A 24,314-nucleotide genomic window follows, 5' to 3' on the forward strand; every position below is an offset into this window, starting at 1 on the left:
GTATTAACGTTGCTGCCTTCTGTTTGTTCCGGATATCTCTCCGTACCTTAATACCCCTGAATGCAGCTTGAATACTTAGGGTTGCCCTCTGGATGGCAATGTCCCTTTGTATTTCACTTTTGTTCCTTTGCCTTTGACCTTTGGCCGTTTGCACCTGACCTTCATCACTTGCCACTTGACCTTTGTCACTTTGCACCTCCCGTTTGTCCTTTGCGGGACTCCCTGCCCTCTTTAGTTCAGGCTCTTTGCCTCTGGATGCCCTTGGAGGTTTTGGCATGAAATGAGCCATTAATGCCTCCTTACACTCCTCGTACATTTTGTCTGTGGGCTTTGCTGACTGCAGTAACATACGTAAGGTCTGATAAACCTCTCTTTCTAAGCCTAATATGAACCATGCTTTCTTCTTCTCCTCTGCAGTGATATCATTGGAAATGAAACAAGCCTCCAAGTCTTCGGTCCTTTTCTCAAAATTACACCCAGAATCTAACTGGGGCAGCTTTCCAACAATTTGACAAGCCATGCTACCCTGTTGCTATTCAAGTGCACTATCTTCTGTTCTCTCACTGTGTTTTCTGCACAGGACTTAATCCTTTTACACACTTAAACCCCTGTCTCACGGTGCGAGTCCACCAACGAGTGATCCCGAGTTTAAAACAAATCAAACTCGTGGTAATCACGTAGAATTAACGTAGCGGGAAAGTCGGAACTCGTAACGCTAACGGCAGGTACTCGGGAAACTTGTTAACTCGTGAAAATCTTTCAACATGATGAAAGATTTCCACGAGTCAAATTTACTCTTGAAGTATAAAATGTTAACTTTTAAAGTCGTTGTAAGAGCGTAGTAGCCCGTGAGTTTACCGTAGCGACTCATGAGTCTACCGTGGGCACTCTTTAACTCAGCGGGACAGGCAGCATCATTCTTGTGTATGAGTGTAGGAGAGGTGTACTGACTGTGTGGGCAGACACTTTGGTAGTGATTGCCCACACAGTCAGTACACCTCTCCTACACTTGTCTCCCGTACTAAGTCACCCAAATCCCCCCCACTCCCCTCCCCTCCCCCCCCACCCCTTTCCCTCCCAACTCCAGTCCCGACCCCCTGGGAAACTGAAGGGAGCGACAATCAACTATCACGGATACAAATAATGTGATACACAAGAAAGGGCAGATGCTGGTTGACAAAAAGTGAACACACAGTGCTGGAGTACTCAGCAGAGCATTTTGGAAACGTCATCCCGTCACCCATTCCTTCTCTCCAGTGATGCTGCCTGTCCCGCTGAGTTAAAGATTGCCCACGGTAGACTCAAGGCTCATCGGGACTCTGCCCTGCCGTCGGGGGCTGGCTAAGCGCTATGTCCCGCTTCTCTTGCGTGGAGCCGCTTCTCTCTCGGCTGGCTTCTCACTCGACCGGTATGTTTCTCTTGCGCGGCCGGCTTTCTCACTCGGCCCAAGTGCTGTGTGCTTGAGTGCTGTGTCCTGCTTCTCTCGCGCGGACCCACTCTTTGCTCGTGGCCGGACTTCCTCTCACGTCCGGGCTTTCCCCGCTCTCAGTCGTCTCTCGCGACCGGGCTTTCTCGGCTCTCGGCCGTTTCTCACACGACTGGGCTTTCTCCGCTTTCTCCCCCCAGCGGGCTGACTGCTCCCAGCCGGGCTGACTGCTCCGAGCCGGGCTGATGTCTTGGCTTTCGTCGGTGGCTTCTCCGGACCTGTCCCTGGCCCACCCGGTGCTACGCCCTCACTCGACGTCGGTGGCGGCTGCTGGGCCTGGCTGTGGGCTATACAGCCCTGGAAAGCGTTCGAAGTCAGTGGCGGTCACCGGACCTGTCCGTGGCCTACACAGTACACGGCCCTGGAACTCACCCGAAGTCGGTGGCGGCTGCTGGGCCTCTTCTGCCCCTTTGCCGTGACTGCATGGCCCTGGAAAATGTTCCAGTTAAGATTACACCATCGCTGCCCTGCTGGTTAGGCTTCCAGCTTTCGGCTGCGTTCTTCGGTGACACTTACTTACTCCCCCACTTGTTTTCCTTGCGCTCTTGCTTCCTGTTCCGACCTTCCTTTTCTTTGGCGCCAATTCAAAACCATTTGGCGCCAAATCTTTTTGCTTGGTGCCATTCCACTTTGTTTCCAAACACAACCTCTTCTTTCTAACTTTTTGACAGCCCTTCTTCTTTCCTTTTCTGTTCTTTTATCCTCATCGCCAATTGTTGTGTATTTGGGTGCTTGGAACTGACTTAAAATAACACTCAGATACGGAGTAAACTAACAAGCTTCATTATTCCAGGACACCACCTTGAGTCTCCCCCAGCGCTTGCGTCCCCTCGCACAAGACATAACATATGCTAATCAAACCATACATAAGTACAACAGGTAGTGCAAAGAGAAAACTACCAGTGCGCAGAATATAAACTTAGAGCGTAATAGCGTTACACTTACAGATAAAAAGTGTAAGGTCTGCAATGAGGTAGGTTGGAAGATCAGAACTACACCATAGCTTATGGGAGGACTGTGCAGTAGTCTGATGACAATGGTGACGAAGCTGTTCTTGAGTTTGGTGGTGCACGCGTTCAAGCTGTGTACTTTCTGCCCGATTTGAGAGGGGCAGAACAGGGAAAGATTGAGGAGAGAATGGGAGCGGTCCTTGATTATGTTGGCTGAGAGTGGAGAGGGAAGACAACTGGTATAAAGAGAGAATGGGGAGGGGGTGGGGGGGGGAGGAAGTGACAGCAGGCAGCGGGTTATAGGTGGACGGAGGGACGAGTGAAGAATAGTGGATAGACAGAGCCAGGTGGAGGTGTGGAGGTGTGGAGGAACTGGGTGACCGAGGCAGATGGGTGAAAGGTGGAGAAGTTAGAAACGAGGAACTGCAGATGCTGGTTTTCCAAAAAAATAAACAGAGTGCTGGAGTAACTCAGCGGGTCAGGCAGCATCTTTGGAGAACACAGATAGGTGATGTTTTGGATTGGGACCTTTCACAGAGATAGATGGAGACTAGAGAAGAGATTTTAAAAAGCAAGCGAGGGGAGGGAGCGGTGGAACTGCAATGACCTTGGACTTTCAAACTATTGATGTGAAATACCTGCTCTCCCACCCAACCCTGTCTCTGAATCAGAGCAAGCCATTGTTGGCCCTGGGTGCTGGTTACTTGTTATTGGGAACCAACTGCTTACGGCACTCACTTCCATGGAAAACAAACTCACTGCTTGTTTTTCTTGATGGTTCAAATAGACAACAGAGAAGTTAAACAACTCGCTCCCCACAACTGATGAGATTCTGGTGTGTGTGTCTGAGTGTGTATATGTCTGTATCTGTACGCATGTGCTTGCCTGCATCGGTTTCAGAGTGTGCACGTGTGTCTGTCTGTGTGTGTTATTGTGTGTGTGATTGTGCGCATGTGTCTGTGTGTGTGTGAGTGCACATGCATGTGTCTGTGTGTTTGTGCTATGTGTGCGTGTGCGAATGCAATGCTGTGTTCTCTGGAACAGCGTGCTTTATTGTTTGTCAATGTTTGCACCCGTATTATTCTTGTGTTGCTGAGCTCTAATACGGGGCATGGGAAATAGACTACACCTTTCCAAGTAACCAGTGCTTGTGTGCCTTGACATTCGCAGCACGCCCTCCTCTAAAACATGCCCTGTAAGGTGGTTTGGGGATGAGAGTCTGGGAAACCCATGGGGCAGCTCCCTCCGCCTCAGTCAGCAACGCCCTTGGGTCTTTATGTTGACCTGAGGAAAAATAGGAACCTCAAGATTCAAGAGTATTTTATTGTCCTGTGTCCGAAAACAGAACAATGCATATGGTTCATGTTCACACACACACATATATATACATGTGTGTGTGTGTGTATATATATATATATGCGCACACATACATACACACACACACACATATGGTGCAAAGTCAAAAATAATGCACCCAAGTCTATGTAGTTCAGAGCCTATTTGGAAGTTGTAGTGTTTAATAGCTGTAGTGTGTGTTTAATAGCTGTAGTGTTTGATGGCTGTAGGAAAGCTGTTGCTCCAGAATCTGATTGTTACAGTTTTCAGGCTTCTCTCGATGGCAGGGGTGAAATGAGTGTTTGCCAGGGTGGTGTGGGTCTGATGATGCTGGCTGCCTTTTTGAGGCAGGGACTCCTGTAGATTCCCTAGATGGTGGGGAGGTCAGTACGCGTGATGGTCTGGGCAGTGTCCACCACTTATTGCAGGCTTCCTTCCTGGGTGTTTGAGTTGCCAAAGCAGGCTGGGATAAAACCAGTCGATATGCTCGCCACCCTACACCTCCAGAAGCACAAGAGAGTATTTGTTGACATACCGAATCTCCTCAATCTTCTCAGGAAGTAGGTGTTGATGGGCCTTTTGCATGATGATGTTTTGGGTCAGGACCTTTCTTCAGACTAAATCCATGGGGGTGGGTGAGGGGGGTGGGAGGAACGGGGGGAGAATAGTCTTTTCTTCTGCCTTCCCCCCCCAACAATCAGATTGAAGAAGGGTTTCTGACCCGAATTGTCACCTTTTTATGTTCTCTATGGGTGGTGAAGCTGTGGAGCTCATTGCTACTTGGTTAGTAAGGTGACAGGGGTTATGGGGAGAAGGCATGAGAATGTTCCAGAGAAATGTGAGGTGCATTTTGGGACATCTAACAAGGGCAGGACCTACACAGTGAATGGTAGGCCTCTGGGGGGGTGTTGTAGTATAAATGTTGGGAGGTCATGTTGCAGTTGTATAAGACGTGGTGAGACCGCATTTAGAATATTGTATTCAGTTCTGCACACCATGTTATAGGAAAGATATTGTCGTTAGAAAGGGTTCGGAGAAGATTTACGAGGATGTTGCCAGAACTAGAGGATCTGAACGACAGGGAGAGGTTGAGTAGGCTGGGTCTCTGCTCCCTTGGAGTACAGGAGGATGAGGGGTGATCTTATTGAGGTGTATAAAATCATGAGAGGAATAGATCGGGTAGATGCACAGAATCTCTTGCCCAAAGTTGGGGAATGGGGGACGAAGGAACATAGATTCAAGGTGAAGGAGAAAAGATTTAATAGGAATCTGAGGGATAACTTTTTCACACAAAGGGTGGTGGATGTATTGGACAAGCTGCCAGAGGAGGTAGTTGAGGCTGAGACTATCCCAATGTTTAAGACACAGTTAGACATGTACCTATATAGGACAGGTTTGGAGGGATATGGGCCAAGCACAGGTAGGTGGGACTAGTGTAGCCGGGACATGTTGGGCCGAAGGGCCTGTTTCCACACTGTGTCACTCTATGACTCTATGAAATAGCGTGAATGGGTGAACGATGGATGGCGTGGACGGTGGGCTGAAGGGTCTATTTTCATGCTGTGTCTCCAGCATGTGGGACGTGGGAGGAAACCGGAGCACCCGGAGGAAACCCACACAAACACAGGTAAAACGTGCAAACTCCACACAGGCAGCACCTGAGGTTATGATCGAACCGGGGTCCCTGGTGCTGTGAGGCAACACCTCTGTAAATAGCCCCTATTAGGGAGTGGCTGGGAAAGTTGGATAACGTAGTGTGAATGGGTGGTCATTGGTCAGTGTGGACCCAGTGGGCCAAAGGGCCTGTTTCCATGCTGTGTCTCTGAACTCTGAGACACAGTGGAAACGTGCGACAGGGAATGGTTACAGCAAGCCTCATGCTAGCTGGCGCTCACGTGACAGTGACTATGTTTGGTGCGGTGTAGGTTGTGACACATTGGCAAGGATCCTCGGCAAGGGTGCTGGCTAATCTGTCTGTGACGGCACTATTCCGAGCCCTGCTGTAAACTCTTGTCTCACAGAGAAGCTGTGAAATCATTTGCCTCGCACCTCAATGTCTCACTCGCTTCTGTGTGTTGTCTGGGTCTCTGCCTGTGATGCTGCTGCAAGCAAGGTTTTCATTATACAGCTGGTTCTGCTATAACGCGATTCCTAAGATCATGTATTAGATCATGAAGAGTTGCACTGCACTAGTCCCACCTGCTGGTGTTTAGCCTATATCCTTTTAGTCTTTAGGCTTCAGATATAAAGTTTGGAAACAGGCCCTTCGGCCCACCGGGTCTGTACCGACCAGCGATACACTATCCTACATACTCGGGACAATTTACAATTTTCAGAGGTCAATTAACCTAGAAACCCTTTATCATGTATCTGTACACTGTGGATGACTCCATTATAATCATGCTTTGTCTTTACGTTGACTGGTTAGCACACAACAAAAATGTTTTGTTATACCTTGGAACGGGTGACAATAAACTGAACTGAAACTCAAACCCGCACGTCTTTGGAGTGAAGGAAGAAACTGGACCACCCAGTGAAAACCCACGCAGTCACAGGGAAGAACGTACAAACTCCATACAGACAGCACCCGTATTCAGCATCGAACCCAGGTCTCTGGCGCCGTGATGAAGCAACGCTACCTCTGTATCACTGTGTCACCCCTTTAAACCCTCTAAACTTTTTCCCATCTATGTACCCGTCCAAATGACTTTTAAATGTGTTATTGTACCTGCCTAAACTATAGATTGGGTAGATGCACAGTCTTTTACCGGAGTAGGGCAATCAAGAACCAGAGGACATAGGTTTAAGGTGAGAGGGGAAAGATTTAATAGGAAGCTGAAAGGCAATATTTTCACAGAGGGTAGCGGGTATATAAAATGAGCTGCCAGAGGAGGAAGTTGAGGCAAGTACTGAAACAATGTTTAAAGGATGTTTGGTACATGTATAGACAGGTTTAGAGGTTTATGCATAGATCATGGTGAGTACGAAACATAGGGCCTGTTTCCGTGCTTTTTCACACAGAGGTGGGTAGCTATATGCAACAAGCTGCCAGAAGAAGTGGTTGAGGAGGGTACAATTACAACACTTAAAAGACACTTGGACAGGTACATGGTTAGGAGAGGTTTGGTATGATATGGGCCAGTGCAGACAAGTGAGACAAACTTGACTAGGCGACTTAGTCAGCATGAACGAGTTGGGCTAAGGGTCTGTTTCTGTGTTGTATGACTCTATATGACTATGAGCTGCCCCCCTTACCTTCATGAAAAATCTTCCTTAAACTCCATTGCTCTGACCAATCCTTTCTAATGCAGCCCCTGATCAATTGTGATTGTCCTTGTGCCCAGTCTTTCCATACCTTTCATTTGACCTTTGTAAATAAAGATTCTAGTGACAAGAACTTAGACATATGCACAGTTCTGGTCGCCCGATTACAGGAAGGATGTGCAGGCTTTCAAGAGGGTGAAGAAGAGGTTTACCAGAACGCTACCTGGATCAGAGGATATATAGTGAGGTTGGACAGACTTGCATTGTTTTTTCTTGAATTTGAAGGGAGCCCTGATAGAAGTATGTAAAATTATGAGAGGCATAGATAGAGTAGACTGGCTGAACCTTTCTTCCCCAGGCTGGAAATGTCAAAGGCAACCTGTATGGTGAGAGGGACAATGTTTAAACATAGAAACGTAGAAATATAGAAACTAGGTGCAGGAGTATGCCATTTTACTCTTCGAGCCAGCACCGCCATTCAATATGATCATGGCTGATCATCCAAAATCATTACCCCGTTCCTGCTTTTTCCCCATATTCCTTGATTCCATCAGCCCTAAGAGCTATGTCTAACCCTCTCTTGTAAAGGAGATTTGCGGGCCAAGTGTTTTTCCACAGGGGGTGGAGGTGCCTGGAACGCACTGCCATGGGTGGTGGTGCAGATAGATACAGTAGTGGTATTGTAGAAACTTTTGCATAGGCACATGGATATGCAGGTAATAGAGGGATATGGATCACATGCTGGTAGAGGAGATTTGACCAAATTCAGGTTCACCAATGTCTTGGACAACTGCAACATAATGTCCCAACCTCTATACTCAATACTCAACTATTTCATACAAGGCCTTACAGATGCAGTTTTACAGTAAATGCCAAAAAAAAAAATGGCGCGGCCCTGTCCAGTCGCCATTGTGGCAGCTCCGCGAAAATTGTGTGCGTTTTTAACTTTTATGTTCCTTTTCAACTTATTTCTAAGTTCTAACTCCCTAGTACTAACAAAGTATGACAGGGAAACCCTCTTAAATCTAAACTCCAGGGCAAACGGAGACTTTTTAAACTCTGTACTTACTGATCCAGCATGGCCAGCAGAGATCAACAGAAGCTGCTGCAACAACAAAGGGAGCTCGGCTGCAAGGAAAACCCAGAGAAAACATCGAGGGAAGCGGGGGAGGGATTCGGAATAGGCTGAAAGTCCCTCTGCCCAGCATTCTTCTGGCGAATGTCCAGTCCCTGGAAAACAAGCTGGATGATCTCAGGGCGAGGATCAGATTCCAGCGGGACATAAGGCACTGCAACATCCTCTGCCTGACTGAAACATGGCTGACCTCACTGATTCCGGATCAGGTAATCTGCCCAACTGAGTCCTTCACTGTTCACCGTGCTGACAGAACAGAAGCATCTGGGAAATCCAAGGGTGGAGGAGTCTGCTTCATGACCAATAACAACTGGTGCAACCCTGGAAATATCAAGATGCTTTCCCGTTCCTGCTCGCCGTGCCTGGAGCACCTGACAATCTCATGCCGCCCATTTTACCTTCCCCGGGAGTTTGGCTCAGTGATTGTCACAGCCGTCTACATTCCACCGCAGGCGGACACCGACGTGGCACTTTCGGCCCTACACGATGTGCTATGTCGACATCAAAACAAGTACCCGGATGCGGCTATGGTGGTGGCTGGAGATTTTAATAAATCAAATCTCAAGAAGGTCATGCCGAACTTCTATCAACACATCACGTGTGCCACCAGGGGGGAGAGAACTTTGGACCACTGCTACACACTGTTCAGGAAAGGCTACAAGGCCGTTTCACTCCCTCCCCTAGGAAAATCTGACCACGCTGCCATTTTCCTGTTGCCGGAGTATAAACAGAGGATAGTTCGGGAAGCGGTAGAGACAAGGGACGTAAAGCGGTGGTCCGACCAGTCAGAGGCCATGCTGCAAGATGCACTGAGTGATGTCGACTGGAATATGTTCGAAGCAAGTTCCAGTGACGTCAGTGAGTTCGCGGAAGCGGTCACGGACTTCATCGCAACAGTAACCGACAACATCGTCCCCACGGTAAGGGTAAGTCACCTTTCCGAACCAAAAACCCTGGGTAGACAGGTCTGTTTGTGTGGCCCTGAATGCTCGCACCACTGCCTACAACTCGGGCCTGGCATCAGGAAACATGGACGTCTACAAGGCAGAGTCCTACCGACTGCGAAGGGCGGTGAAGGACGCAAAGAGAAGGTACAGGGACAAGATGGAGTTACAGATGGAGCAGCAGGACACCAGAAGCCTGTGGCAGGGGTTACGGATTGTAACCAACTACCGGAGCACCCCTTCCTCATCCGCATGTGCCGGCACCTCCCTAGCTGACGACCTGAACTCCTTTTACGCTCGTTTCGAGAGGGGCAACACCACTCCAGGTCTGCCGACTATCGACAATGCCGCCAGCGGGCTGACTACAGAAGCTGAAGGGAGGAATGTGCACACATTCTCGCTGTCCGAGCACGACGTGAGGAGGGCTCTGACACGGGTGAACACGAGAAAAGCTGCAGGCCCCGATGGCATCTCGGGGCGAGTACTCAAGTCCTGTGCTACGCAGCTAGCTCCAGTGCTCACTACATTATTCAACCTCTCCCTGGACAAATTCGTGGTCCCTGCCTGCTTCAAAAAATCCATCATTGTACCAGTACCAAAAAATGTCTCCCCAGCCTGTCTGAATGACTACCGTCCGGTGGCCCTTACCTCGGTAGTCATGAAATGCTTTGAGAGGCTGGTGAAGAATCACATCTGCGCCTTCCTCCCTCGGAACATGGACCCGTTGCAGTTCGCATATCGTCCGAACAGGTCCACGGGCGATGCGGTCTCCCAGGTCTTGCACACCGCTCTCTCCCATCTGGACAGCCAGAAGGGGGGCTACGTGAGGATGCTGTTCATAGACTACAGTTCAGCCTTCAACACGATAGTCCCCACCAGACTGGCCGGGAAGCTAATGGAATTGGGGCTCAACACCTCCCTGTGTGCCTGGGTCCTGGACTTTCTCACCGCCAGGCCCCAGGTAGTCAAGATGGGAGGGAATACATCGGAGTCCCTCACCCTGAGCACAGGATCGCCCCAGGGTTGCATCCTCAGCCCCCTATTGTACTCCCTGTACACACATGACTGTGTGGCTAGGTTCAGCTCCAATTCAACAATTAAGTTTGCTGATGACACTGTGGTGGTGGGCCTGATCTCAGACAACGATGAGAGGGCCTACCGGGAGGAGGTGGCTGATCTAGCACTCTGGTGCCAGGATAACAGCCTCCTCTTGAACATCAAAAAAACGAAGGAGCTGATCATGGACTTTAGGAGGGCACATCATCCGAGGACGTACACTCCATTGAGGATAAATGGGGATCCTGTGGATAGGGTGAACTGTTTTAAATATCTGGGAGTCCACATCTCCGAGGATATGACATGGGCATCACACGCCTCAGTACTCGTGAGTAAGGCAAGGCAGCGCCTTTACCACCTCAGGCAATTGAGGAAATTCAGAGTGTCTCCGAGGATCCTCCAGTGCTTCTACGCAGCGGCGGTGGAAAGCATCTTGTCCAGGAACATTACCATCTGGTTTGGGAATTGCTCTGCCAAGGACAAGAAGGCTCTGCAGAGAGTAGTGCGTTCGGCCGAACGCACTATGGGAACTTCACTCGCCCCCCTGCAGGAACTATACAACAGGAGGTGCAACTCCAGAGCAAATAAAATCATGGGAGACCCCTTCCACCCCTGCAACGGACTGTTCCAGCTGCTACGGTCAGGCAAACGCCTCCGTTGCCATGCGGTGAGAATGGAGAGGTTGAGAAGGAGTTTCTTCCCAGAGGCAATTCGGACTGTAAACGCCTATCTCACCAGGGACTAACTCTACTGAACGTTTTTCCTTCCATTATTTATTATGTAAAAGAATATGTGTGTTATGATTGTGTTTATAATTTGTTTGGTTGTTTTGTTGTTTGGCTTTTGCACAAAAGCCCGCGAGCATTGCCACTTTCATTTCACTGCACATCTCGTATGTGTATGTGACAAATAAACTTGACTTGACTTGACTTGACAAAGTAGCAGAAAAGATTGATTTAACTTGGCATATTCTGCATTGACACCGTGGGACGAAGGGACTTTTTCTGTGCTTTGCTGTTCTATGTTATATGAGACAAAAGGAGGTAATCCCGTGATTATCAAATATCTCAAGACCACACAGACGGCTTTTCCCATATCTGGAATAGCGATCTGGTTGATTCCAAAGAACTGCCAACAGATTGAAGGAGAGGTATTTACTCGATGATGGCACTCCTACCTCTTTCATGCTAGAAACAGGAATTGCAGACGCTGCATTACAAAACAAAATACACAAAGTGCTAGAGTAACTCAACAGGTCAAGCAACATCTCTGGTGAACATGCATAGCTGCTGTTAGACCCAAAGTGCTGGAATAACTCAGCGGGTCAGGCAGCATCTCTGGAGAAAAAGATAGGTGACGTTTCGGGTTGGAACCCTCTTCAGACTGAAAATAGAGGTGGGGTGGGGTGGAGTGGAGAGGTGGGGAGGTGGGGTGCGGAAATTACAAATCAACATGACTGTTTGGTTCGGAACCATTCTTTGGACCGATTGTAGGGGGTATTCTTGTGCTAGCATTGCCTCCAGTGATGGAAAGGTGGACATTGAGTTGGATCAAATACAGGTGTTGAGTATTGGTGTTGGGACATCATGTTACAGCTGTACAAGATGTTGGTTTAGGTTTGGGACCCTTCTTTAGCCCCTCTTTAGTTTAGCTTATTTTAAAGATTCAGCTTGGGTACAGGCCCTTCGGTCCATCATGAGATGAATAGATCAGGAAGATGCATAGTCTCTTGCCCACAGTAGGTGAATTAAGCACGAGAGGGCATAGGTTTAAGGTGAAGGGGGAAAGGTTTAATGGGAACCTGAAGGGTAACTATTTCACACAAAAGCAGGTACTATCGCATCATTTAAGAAACATTTAGACAGATACATGGATAGGATAGGTTTAGAAAGATATGGGCTGAATGCAGGCAGGTGGGTCTAGCATGGATGGGACATGTTGGTCACTGTGGGCAAGTTGGGCCTGTTTCCATGCTGTAAGACTCTATAACTCATAATACATAGATTTGTGCAAATGTACAGGGTGATCGCTGGTTGGCACGGACACGGTGGGCTAACGGGCCTGTTTCCGTGCAGTATCTCTCAATAAAAACTAAACTAAACTAAATCACAACTCGTTCTCTGCCACAACATAAAAACAAGTGGAGACTTAATTATAGGTTTACAGAACGGTGTCGTGGGCAGGTTCTAATGTCATTCTAAAGCTCAGCCTCGAGACTCTTTGAGGCAATTTGTCAGTAAAGGGAGAGGCAGGGCACTTGGTCCTGCTCTCGGAAGGAATATTGACAAGAGACGGGACTGGTGTGCAGCTATGCTGGGAACTATATTCTGGCACAGTAGAGCTGCTGCCTGACAGCACCAGAGACCCAGGTTCAATCCTCGCTACGGGTGCTATCTGTACGGAGTGTGTATGCTCTCCCTGAGACCGTGTGGGTTTTCTCTGGGTTCTCCGGTTTCCTACCACATTCTAAAGACCTGTAGGTTAATTGGCTTTGGTAAAATTGTAAATTGTCTCTAGTCTGTAGCATAGTGCTGGTGTACGGAGTAATTGCCGGTTGGCGTAGACTCGGTGGGCCAAAGGGCCTACTTGCATACTATGACTATGACTCTATTACCCTGTATCTTCCCCTTTGCTCTTCCTATTATTCTTGTTTGAGTTGATTATTTATTCATGCTCCAATCTGTTTGCATAGCATGTAAAACAAAACTGTCCACTGTTCCTCAGTCCAGCTGACAATAATAAACCTAAACCAAATGTTTCTGCTGCTCTCTTCTCTCATCTTACTATCGTGTGCATTTTGGGTTCCTATAAAATCTTTCTCCTCATCTTAAACCTATGTCTTTGGTTCTTGATTCCCCTACTCTGGACAAGAGACTCTGTGCATTGACCCTATATATTCCTCTCATGACCTTGTACAACACTATAAGATCATCCTTCAGCCTCCTGTGCTCTAAGGAATAAAGTCCTAGCCTGCACAACCTTTGCCTGTAGCTCAGGCCCCCTGAGTGCTAGCAACATCCTCGTAAATTGTCTCTGCACTGTTTCTAGCAAGATGATGTCCTTCTCACAGGAGGGTGACCAAAACTGATCACAGTACTCCAAGTGCGGCTTCACCATCACCCTGTACAAGGTGGTGCAGTGTGGTGTCTATGCACGGGGGAGGTTTAGTTTGTAGATTTAGTTTTACAGGTCAAAGATTTACAAGTTTTAGTTTGGAGATTTAGTTTTAGAGATACAGTACGGAAACAGGCCCCTCGACCCACCGAATCCGTGCCGACCAGCGATCCCTGCACACTAACACTAACACTATCCTAACTCCAGGGACAATTTACCGAGGGCAAATAACCTACAAACCTGCACGTCTTTGGGACTTGGGAGGAAACCAGGCGCACCCGGAGAAAACCCACGCAGGTCACAGGGAGAACGTACAAACTCCATACAGGCTGCACAAGTAGTCAGGATCGAACCCAGGTTTCTGGCCTACTAAGGCAGCAATTCTACCGCTGTGACGCCCCCCATGTCTTTTCTGATCCGAAACGGTAATTGTTCCCGTCTCAATGGAGCATGCCGGACTGACTGAGACATTGCAAAATGTGTTTGTTCTTAACTCATTGTATACTCTACCACATTCCATCTACTCCCCCTCCCCCCCAAAATCTAACCTGCACCCACACACACCAGGGGCAGATCAACCTAGCAGCTCATCTTTGGGATATGGGGGGGGGGGGGGGGGGACCCGAGCAGCTGGAGGAAACCCACCTGTTCACAGGGAGAACGTGCAAACTCCACACACAGACAGCACCTTAGGTCGGGCTGGAACCTGAGTTGCTGTGAGAACATAGAACATAGAACTCAGGAACAGGCCCTTTGGCCCATGATGTCCGCGCCAAACTTTACAGCAAGTTAAACTAATCTCTGCTTGCCCGTGATCTATATTCCTTCTTTCCCCGCAAATCCACGTACCTATCCAAAAGCCGCTTAAATGCCAGTTTCGTATCTCCACCATCTCTGGCATGTCTCTTTTAAACTCTGTCCCTCTCACCTTAAAGCTATTCCCTCTAGTATTTGACATTTATATCGTCGGAAAAAGGTTTTGACTGCCTCTCATAATTTTACAAACTTCTATCACGTCTCCCCTCAACCTCTGGCGTCCCAGAGAAAACAATCCAACTCTGTCCAACCTTTCCCTGTACCTTTAACCCTCTAATGGTGGTAAACCACGAAGCAGTGGCATTCCCAGTTGCACCACAGTGCCACCTCGTGTGTGTGAATCTGTATGTGTATGTGTGAGTCTGTGTGCTTGTGTGTGGGAGCATGCGTGTGTGACCGTGTGTCATGTCTGTGTCTCAGTGTGTATGCAGGTGTGCGTGTGTGTGTGTTGGTGTTTGTATGAGAGTCTATGTATATGAGTGCGTGTGAGTGCGTGCGCATGTGCTGTGCATGTACTCTGCACTGTTTTGTGTGTGTTATATGTCGTGTGTGTTGCGTGATCTTCATTGTTTGGTCCAAAAATAGTCAGCACGTGGCTGGGTGTCTGAGCTGTGATTAAGGCATCAATGGTGTTAAAAAACTGTCAGCGACTGTCAATCTATACGCAGCCTCAAACAGACGGGCAATCTCAGCCCCGCGGAGGCAACAAGAACCAGGGCCGCAACAGTGGAGAGTACATGCACAGCACATGTTGCGCGTGTGTGTGATGCGTGTGTATGTTGCACTGTTACGTGTGTACTCTGCACTGTTGTGTGTTGCGTGTGTGTGTTGCGTGTGTACTCTGCACTGTTGGGTGTGTGTTGCGCGTGTACTCTGCACTGTTGGGTGTGTGTTGCGTGTGTGTGTTGCGCGTGTACGCTGCACTGTTGTGTGTGTTGCGCGTGTACTCTGCACTGTTGCCTGTGTTGCGTGTGTTTATGTACTCTGCACTGTTTCGTGTGTGTTGTGTTGCGTGTGTACTCTGCACTGTTTCGTGTGTGTGTGTGTGTTGCGTGTGTACTCTGCACTGTTGCATGTGCGTGTGTTGTGCGTGTACTCTGCACTGTTGCCTGTGTTGCGTGTGTGTGTGTGTGTGTTTGCATGTGCGTGTGTGTTGTGCGTGTACTCTGCAATGTTGCGTGTGTGTGTGTGTGTGTGTGTGTACTCTCCACTGTTGCGGCCCTGGTTCTTGTTGCCTCCGCGAGGCTGAGATTGCCCGCCTGTTTGAGGCTGCGTATAGATTGACAGTCGCTGACAGTTTTTAACAACGTTGATGCCTTAATCACAGCTCAGACACCCAGCCACGTGCTGACTATTTTTGGACCAAACAATGAAGATCACTTCTTGTAGAACACAAAGTACTGGAGTAAATCAGCGAGTCAGGCAGCATCTCTGGAGGACGTGGATAGGAGAGGTTCATATCGGGACCCTTCATCAGACTGATGGAGTGGGGGGAGAAAGCTTGAAGAGAGGTGGGGTTGGGACAAAAGTGACAAGTGACAGTTACACATGTGTATGTGGTATGTGGTAGTGAGTCTGGGTCACAACACGGTCGTGGAACAGGAGAGCAGCAGGAATCACAGCGGGGGAGCATGAGAGAGAGAGTCTCACAGAACTCCTGTCACAGAGAGGAGGAGAACCTCTTAAAGCAGGCTTTCTTTGGAGATTCTGCGGTGAAAATTCGCAACGTTGTTGAGTCATCTGAATTCTCACATTACCTGTTTGTACCAACACATTCAATAATTCAATGGTACGTTATTGTCATGTACACCACGCCGGGGGGGGGGGGGGGGTTACAGGGAAAAAGCGGAGTTACAGGGAAAGGTTGGGCAGGCTTCCTTTGAGAACAGGAGACTGAGGGGTGATTTTACAGAGGTGTATGAGATTATAAGAGGAATAGATGGGGTAAGTGTTTTTTTACCCAAGGTTGGGGAATCAAGAATCAGAGGACATAGGTGGGATAGGAAAGATTTATTAGGAACCTGAGGGGCCACTTTATTGGCACTAGTTTATTGTCTTGTTCAACAACCATGGTGTCATGAAATAGATCATTGGCTTGTTGTTCCAAGAGTAAACAGTATACCTGGTAATTACAGATACAACAATAATGACAGACCACACATGCAGAAACCATTGGAGTGTTGTGGAGACAACAGCACAATCTCAAGTAGTGAAAAATTACTGATTTCAGTGCCACAGTGGTGCAGCGGGTAGAGCCGCTGCCTTACAGCACCAGAGATCCGAGTTCAACCCTGTCTGTGTGGAGTTTGCACCTTCTCCCTGTGACCGCGTGGGTTTCCTCCGGGTGCTCCGGATTGTAGGATAATTGCCTTTTGTAAATTGCCCCATGTGTGTAGGGAGTGAATGAGAAAGTAGGATGACATAGAACTAGTGTACACGGGTGTTCGATGGTCGGCATGGACTTGGTGGGCAAACGGATCTGTTTCCATGGTCCACCTCCCCCTCTCTCCATTGCCCCCTCTCCCTCTGATGCCCCTCCCCCCCATGCCTCCTCCTCCCTCCCATGCCCCCTTTCCCTCCCTCCCTCCCTCCCCTTTCCCCTCTCCCCCTCTCTCCCCTGCCCTTGCCCTCTCCCCCCCATGCCCACTCTCCCCCTGATGCCCCTTGCCCACTCCCCCCTCCCTCCCATGCCCTCCTTTCCCCCCATGCCCCCTCTCCCCATGCCCCCTCCCTCTCTCTCTCTCCCTGCCCCTCTCTCTCCCTGCCCCCGCTAATCTTGCTGTCTTTGCTGCCCCCCCCCCCTCTCCCACAGGGCCGCCATGTCAAGACGGGACAGCTGGCTGCGATCAAGGTCATGGACGTCACAGGGGTAAGTCTTCGTCTGCCTGCGGGCGGGCGAGATGTGAGAGTGACGGTGGGTGGGATGAAGTCAGGAGATGTACCCTGCAGCCACGACTCTGTGGCCACCTCATTAACTGACCTCCCCCACCGCAGGACCCTGGACAGCACCAGCCACCACCTGGTCCCACCGTTGCCCAAACTACGGGCCGTGCCCCTCCAACACCACCGGCGATGAGGGCTGATATTCCCACCACACAAAAAGACACAAAGTGCTGGAGTAACTGAGCGGGTCAGGCAGCATCTCTGGAGAACATGGATAGGGGATGTTTGCTGTCGGGACCCTTCTTCAGACTCCCACAACTGAAATTCCTGCAAGTATCGGAACTCCCTTGAAGGATTGGTGCACAGGGGCCGGCTGCCTGCCCCCTTTCCGGGGTTATATCCGTGCCCGCGTGTCCCTGGAGAGGGAACATGCGGTGTCCACAGGGATGCTGGAGGCCTTCCGCAAACGCTGGTCGCTGCGGGCGGTCGATTGTATTATAGATAAGGATGGCGGGATTTTAATTTGATTTTAAATAGGTGCAGGAGTAGGCCATTCAGCCCTTTGAGCCAGCACCGTCATTCAATATGATCGTTACTGATCATCTAAAATCAGTACCCCGTTCCTGCTTTTTCCCCATATCCCTTGATTCCTTTAGCTCGAATCCAGTTCTCTCTTGAAAACATCCAGTGAATTGGCCTCCACTGCCTTCTGTGGCAGAGATTTCCACAGATTCACAACTCTCTGCATGAAGACGTTTTTCCTCATCTCAGGCCTAAATGGCCTACCCCTTATTCTTGAACTGTGACCTCTGTCTGATGTCTGGTTCTGGTCTCACCCAACATTGGGAAATGTTTTCCTTCAACTAGCCTGTCCAATCCTTTAAGAATTTTATATGTTTCTATTAGATCCCCTCTCGTTCTTCTAAATTCCAGTGAATACAAGCCCAGTCGACCCATTCTTTCATCATATGTTGGTCCTGCCATCCCGGAAATTAACCTGGTGAACCTATGCTGCACTCCCTCAAAGCAATAATGTCCTTTCTCAAATTAGGATACCATAATTGCGCACAATACTTCAGGTGCGGCCTCAACAGGGCCCTTTACAACTGCAGAAGGACCTCATTGCTCCAAAACTGAAATCCTCTCGTGATGAAGGCCAGGTAGCTTTCTTCACTGCCTGCTGTACCTGCATGCTTAATTTCAGTGACTGATGTACAAGCACAACCAGGTCTCATTGCACCTCCCCTTTTCCTAATCTGACACCATTCAGATAATAATCTGCCTTCCTGTTCTTGCCACAAAAGTGGATAATCTCACATTTATCCACATTATACTGCATCTACCATGCTTCTGCCCACTCACCCAACCTATCCACCCTGCAGCCTCATATCATCTCCAGCATAGATCACACTGCCATCCAGCTTTGTGTCACCCGCAAACTTGGAGATGTCACATTTAATTCCCTAATCTAAATCTTAATATATATTGTAAATAGCTGGGGTCCCAGCACAGAGCCTTGCAGCACTCCACTAGTCACTGCCTGTCATTCTGACAAGGACCCGTTAATTCCTACTCTTTGCTTCCTGCAGTCATCCAGTTCTCTATCCATGTCAATACACTACCCCCATGTGCTCTAATTTTGCACCCTAATCTCTTGTGTGGGACCATGTCAAAGGCTTTTTGAAAGTCCAGATACACAACATCCACTGGCTCTCCCTTATCCATTCTACATGTTACATCCTCAAAAAATTCAGAAGATTAGTCAAGCATGATTTCCCCTTCATAAATCCATGCAGACTTTGCCGATCCTGTCACTGCTTTCCAAATGTGCTGCTATAACATCATTAACAATTGACTCCAGCATCTTCCCCACTATCGATGTAAGGCTAACTGGTCTTTAATTCCCCGTTTTCACTTCCTCTCCTTTCTTAAATCGTGGTGTAACATTGGCTACCTTCCAATTCACAGGAACTGATGCATAGTCGAGAGAACATTGGAAAATGATCACCAATGCATCCACAATTTCTAGGGCCACCTCCTTGAGTAATCTGGGATGCAGACCATCAGTTCTTGGGGATTTATCTGGGACAAAACTGTCCCTGAATCTGGAGGTGTGCGTTTCAAACTTCTGTACCTTTTGCCAGAAGGGAGAAGGGGGTGAGACTGGTCCTTGATTATGCCAGTGGCCTTGACAGCAAGCCCACACCGGCAATGGTGTGGCTAAAATGTCCGGCCTTGTTAAACGGCAGAACAGGCCGAGTGGCCTTTTCCTGCTTCTCTCCCTTATCTTGCCGTGACAGTGTGGAGGAGCAGAGACTGTGGAGATGGTGTGGGTGTCACACTGTGTCCCTGGCTGTTGCTGTCACAGAGTACAGCGTGGGGACAGGACCTTCGGCCCACTGCCCCTGGCCCCCGTACTATCTCTCCATGGTCACACTCTTGCAGCAGCATGCTGGGGAGGGTTTGATGGAGTGTGCGTTCGATCTGCCTCCGATTTCCATTAGCTGTACCGTCAATCCGCAAAGAGGTGGAACATTCTCCGTCAAACCCTCTCACCTCCCTGCTGCCACCTTTAGAATTGCCTTGACACATGGCGGAAGCAGCATTGTAGCAAAGCAGCCATGTTTCCCGCACAGATTATGGGGCTGTCATCCCTCACACAGTTCAACCCCGTCCTGTCTCAGCTGCTAATGAAAGCCTGTGCCACAAGAACTCTGGCAGCAACTAATACATGGGAAATTTCTGTAATTAGTTCATCTCTCAACCTCCAGCTGATTCATTTGCTTTTAAAAATAAAACGAGAGGGGGGGCAGGGAGAGAGAGGGTGGGAGATGGAGGGAGAGAAGGAGAATGGGGTTGAGAGGGAAAGGTAGATCAGCCATGATTGAATGGCAGAGTAGACTTGATGGGCCGAAGGGGATGGGGAGATGCTGGTGCCTTCATGGAGATGTTTGTTGCGTGTTACAGGATGAGGAGGAGGAGATCAAGCAGGAAATCAACATGCTGAAGAAGTACTCGCACCACCGCAACATCGCCACCTACTATGGCGCCTTCATCAAGAAGAACGCACCAGGGGTGGACGACCAGCTCTGGGTAAACCACCCCATCATTCATTTAGTTTTGTTTAGTTTGGAGATGTAGTGCGGAAACAGGCCCTTCGGCCCACCGGGTCCCATTCCCAAGGAGCACAGTGCCTCATAGTCACGTCAGAGCAGCTCCAGTGACAAACCCATTGGACGGGGTCTGGATTCCCTTTCAGACTTTACTTGCCACTTTAGAGGTACAGCGCGGACACGTGCACTGATTCCGCACCGACCAGCGATCACCCATACACTAACACTATCCCGCACACTAGGGACAATTTACAATTTTACCAAAGCCAATTAACCTACAAACCTGCACATCTTTGGAACGTGGGAGGAAAGCGGAGCATCCGGAGGAAACCCACGTGGCCACGGGGAAAACATACAAACTCCGTACAGGCAGTACCCGTAGTCAGGATCGAACCCGGTCTCTCTCTGGTGCTGTAAGGCAGATACTCTACCACTGTGCTACCCCCATGTATCATGATGATGATGATACTTTATTGTCACATGTACCTGTGAACCTAGGCATAGTGAAAATCTTTGTCTACAATCATAGAAACATAGAAACATAGAAAATAGGTGCAGGAGTAGGCCATTTGGCCCTTCCAGCCTGCGCACCGCCATTCAATATGATCATGGCTGATCACCCAACTCAGTATCCTGTACCTGCTTTCTCTCCATACCCCCTGATCCTTTTAGCCACAAGGGCCACATCTAACTCCGTCTTAAATATAGCCGATGAACTGGCCTCAACTACCTTCTGTGGCAGAGAATTCCACAGATTCACCACTCTCTGTGTGAAAAATGTTTTTCTCATCTCGGTCCTAAAAGATTTCCCTCTTATCCTTAAACTGTGACCCCTTGCTCTGGACTTCCCCAACATCGGGAATAATCTTCCTGCATCTAGCCTGTCCAACCCCTTAAGAATGTTGTAAGTTTCTATAAGATCCCCCCTCAATCTTCTAAATTCTAGCGAGTACAAGCCGAGTCTATCCAGTCTTTCTTCATATGAAAGTCCTGCCATCCCAGGAATCAGTCTGGTGAACCTTCTCTGTACTCCCTCTATGGCAACAATGTCTTTCCTCAGATTAGGTGAATCCAGTGAAATCATACTATAGATAAGCACAATCATAGATAAGCACAAAATTATTTTCCTGTAATAATAGACTTCCCCGAGACAGTACACAAAGATTCACCAGGTACCTAGCACTAACAAAGATTCAAAGTTCTTAAGAGTACAGTCGTATCTTGGCCTTAAAGGCCCGTTGTCCTGGCGGCATCGATCCTCTCCTCCATCCGCCGCCATCTTGAAAACGGCTCTTTGTCCAGAGTCCGGGGTTGGAAGATGTAGGTCGGCTCAAGAACGTCCCTCTGTGCAACCCCATCCTCTCTGGGCGGGTGAGCCGGGCTGTCCGGGCGGGTCCTCGTCCACGGCAGGTGAACGGCAGGATCTGGCTGCAGATTATCGGGATACTCTCACTGCACGGCTTGTCGAGATACAAGTCGCCGCGTTGCCTCTCCACCAACACCGTTGGGTGGTGCTCTGACGCGGGCACGGTGGCTTTGGAGATCAATTGGCCTCTGTAAAATTGCCCCCTGTGTGGATGGGTGACCTGCGGTGGGTGGGCCGACGGACCTGTTTTAAAACGTAGTGGTTGTGCAGATTAATTGGACGTTCTCCAATTAGTGGTTAATCGCATGGTTTCCGTGTGACCGCGTGGGTTTCCTCCGGGTGCTCCGGTTTCCTCACACATCCTAGAGACGAGCGGGTTTGCAGGTTAATTGGTCCTCTGTAAATTGTCCCTCGTGGATGAGAAAGTGGGATAACAAAGAACTAGTGTGAATGGGTGATCAATGGTCAGCACGCACATGGTGGGCCGAATGGCCTGTTTGCATGCTGTATCTCTAAACAAAATGTACAAGCGAGGGAGATCAGTTTAACTTGGCATGGTGTTGAGCACAGACATTGTGGGCCGAATCGCCCGTTTCTGTGCTGTACTGTTCTATGTTGTAATGAATGGTCAGGAGGTGGCACTGTGGACAATCCATGATGGCTGATGGGAGGACAGGGAGGTTTGGAAGTTATGCTCGGTGTTCTTGATTTCCTGGTCCTCCAAAATATTCCAAATGAATTTAAACTGGAGGTGGTACCCCATCTCCCCCCTCCCCCCACCCCTCTCTCTCCCTCCCCTCACTCCTCCCCTCCCCCACCCCTCTCTCCTCCCCCTCTCCATCTCCCTCCTCACCCCTCTCCTTCCACCATCCCCATCCCTCTCTCCCCCACCCCCCCTTCCCTCTCTACCCCCACCCCCCCCCCCTCCCTCTCTACCCCACCCCTTCCCTCTTTCCCTCCGCCCCCTACCTCTCTGTCCCTCTTCCACCACTCCCTCTAGCCCTCCCTCCCCACTCTTCCACTTCTCTCCCCACTTACCCCACCCCTCTCCCTCTCCCTCCCCCCCCCCTCTCTTTCCTCCTCCCTTCCCCCCCTCCCCCCCCTCTCACCCCCCACCTCTTTCCCATACCCCTCTGTCCCTCTTCCACCACTCCCCCTACCCCTCTACCCCCTCCCCTCCCTACCCACTCTTCCACTTTTCTCCCCCCCCCCCTCCCCCTCCCACTCTCCCTCCCCGCTCTCTCCCCCCTCTCTCCCCCACCCCTCTCCGGTGTTACAGACCCATGGGGTTGTGAGGTCATGGTGTTTGGTGATCAGGAACATATCCGTGAGTCATTTTTAATCACAGCGCTGCTCTTCTCTGTAGATTAGTCTATGCTGGGTCTGACAGTTTCTACACAAAGCCACTGAGTCACCCTCCTCTGATGCTCAGCTCTCTCTCCCACACGCAGGGACCAGGCGCACGGAATACACCAGCCTTCTTCAGAGATAGACTTTAGAGATACAGGGTAAAAACAGGCCCTCCCACCCACCGAGTCCGCGCCGACCAGCCATCACCCCGTACACCAGCACTATCCCACACACGAGGGACAATTTACAATTTACAGAAGCCACTTAACCTACAAACCTGTACATCTTTGGAGTGTGGGGGGAAACTGGAGAAAACCTACGTGGTCACGGGGAGAATGGACAAACTCTATACAGACAGCACCCGTAGTCAGGATCGATTCAGGGTTTCTGGCGCTGAGAGGCAGCAACTCTACCACTGCGCCACTGCACCACAATATAGTTCCCAAATTGAGGCACACCGGTCCTGACTCTTGTCACGACTCCTTCCGAGAACCAAAAAGTGCCCTGGAGGGTGGGGTTCGGGGTGTAGGGGGTTTGGGGGTTTGGGGGAGAGGTTTGTGGGGTGGGGTTTGGGGGGTTGGGGGTAGGATTTGGGGGTGGGGAGATGGGGTTTTGGGGGTGAGGTTTGAGGGTGGGGGTTTGGGTTTGGGGGGTGGGGTTTGGGGTTGGGGTGGGGGGTTTGGGGGTGGGGGGGTGTGAGGTTGGGAGTGGGTTTGGGGTGTGGGGCTTGGGGGTGGGGGTGGGGTTTTGGGGGTTAGGGTTTGGGAGGTGGGGGTTTGGGAGGTGGGGGGTGGGGTTTGGGGGGGTGAGGGGTGGGGGTGGGGTTTGGGGGGTGAGGTTTTGGGGGTGGGGTTTGGGGGAGTGGGGTTTGGGGTTGGGGTTTGGCCACTGAGATCCATGCCTGAGCCCTGGGCCGTGTGTGTGTGTGTGTTGCAGCTGGTGATGGAGTTCTGTGGTGCTGGCTCAGTCACCGACCTGATCAAGAACACCAAAGGCAACACGCTGAAGGAGGAGTGGATCGCCTACATCTGCCGCGATATTCTACGGGTACGCACGCTCATCAGCTCACACGATAAAACAGCTGAATTAGACCATTCGGCCCATCGTCTACTCTGCCATTCAATCATGGCCAATTTATCTTTCCCTTTCAGCCCTATTCTCCTGCCTTCTCCCCATATCCCCTGACACCTGTTCAAATTAACCCTCTGGCTAAAAAAATTCCTCCTCATCTCCTTTCTAAAGGTACGTCCATTTATTCTGAGGCTGTGCCTTCTGGTCATGGGTTCTCCCACTAGAGGAAACATCCTCTCCACATCCACTCTCTCCTGGCCTTTGACTCTTTGGTACATTTCAATGAGGTCTCCCCTCATCCTTCTAAACTTCAGCGAGCACAGGCCCAGAGCGACCCACTCCACCGACCCCTCGTCTCCCGCGGCCACCGCTCAGCCTCCGTGCCACAGATTGCCACCCGCAGCCGACCTCGGGACCCCCACTGTGCCTCC

General features: G+C 49.9%; 1 protein-coding gene across 8 annotated transcripts in view; it reads left to right on the forward strand.

The window, feature by feature from the left end:
• tnika (TRAF2 and NCK interacting kinase a) overlaps nt 1-24,314 on the forward strand; it is a 118,860-nt gene that overhangs the window by 37,988 nt on the left and 56,558 nt on the right. For all 8 annotated transcript variants that reach the window (XM_055645830.1, XM_055645833.1, XM_055645831.1 and 5 more), the window contains exons 3-5: nt 16,913-16,969; nt 19,951-20,076; nt 23,749-23,859. In XM_055645830.1, the coding sequence (XP_055501805.1) occupies nt 16,913-16,969; nt 19,951-20,076; nt 23,749-23,859 (294 nt within the window). The remainder of the gene's footprint in view (nt 1-16,912; nt 16,970-19,950; nt 20,077-23,748; nt 23,860-24,314) is intronic.

This window comes from Leucoraja erinacea, chromosome 14 (assembly GCF_028641065.1).
Source record: "Leucoraja erinacea ecotype New England chromosome 14, Leri_hhj_1, whole genome shotgun sequence".
NCBI classification, from domain to species: domain Eukaryota; kingdom Metazoa; phylum Chordata; class Chondrichthyes; order Rajiformes; family Rajidae; genus Leucoraja; species Leucoraja erinaceus.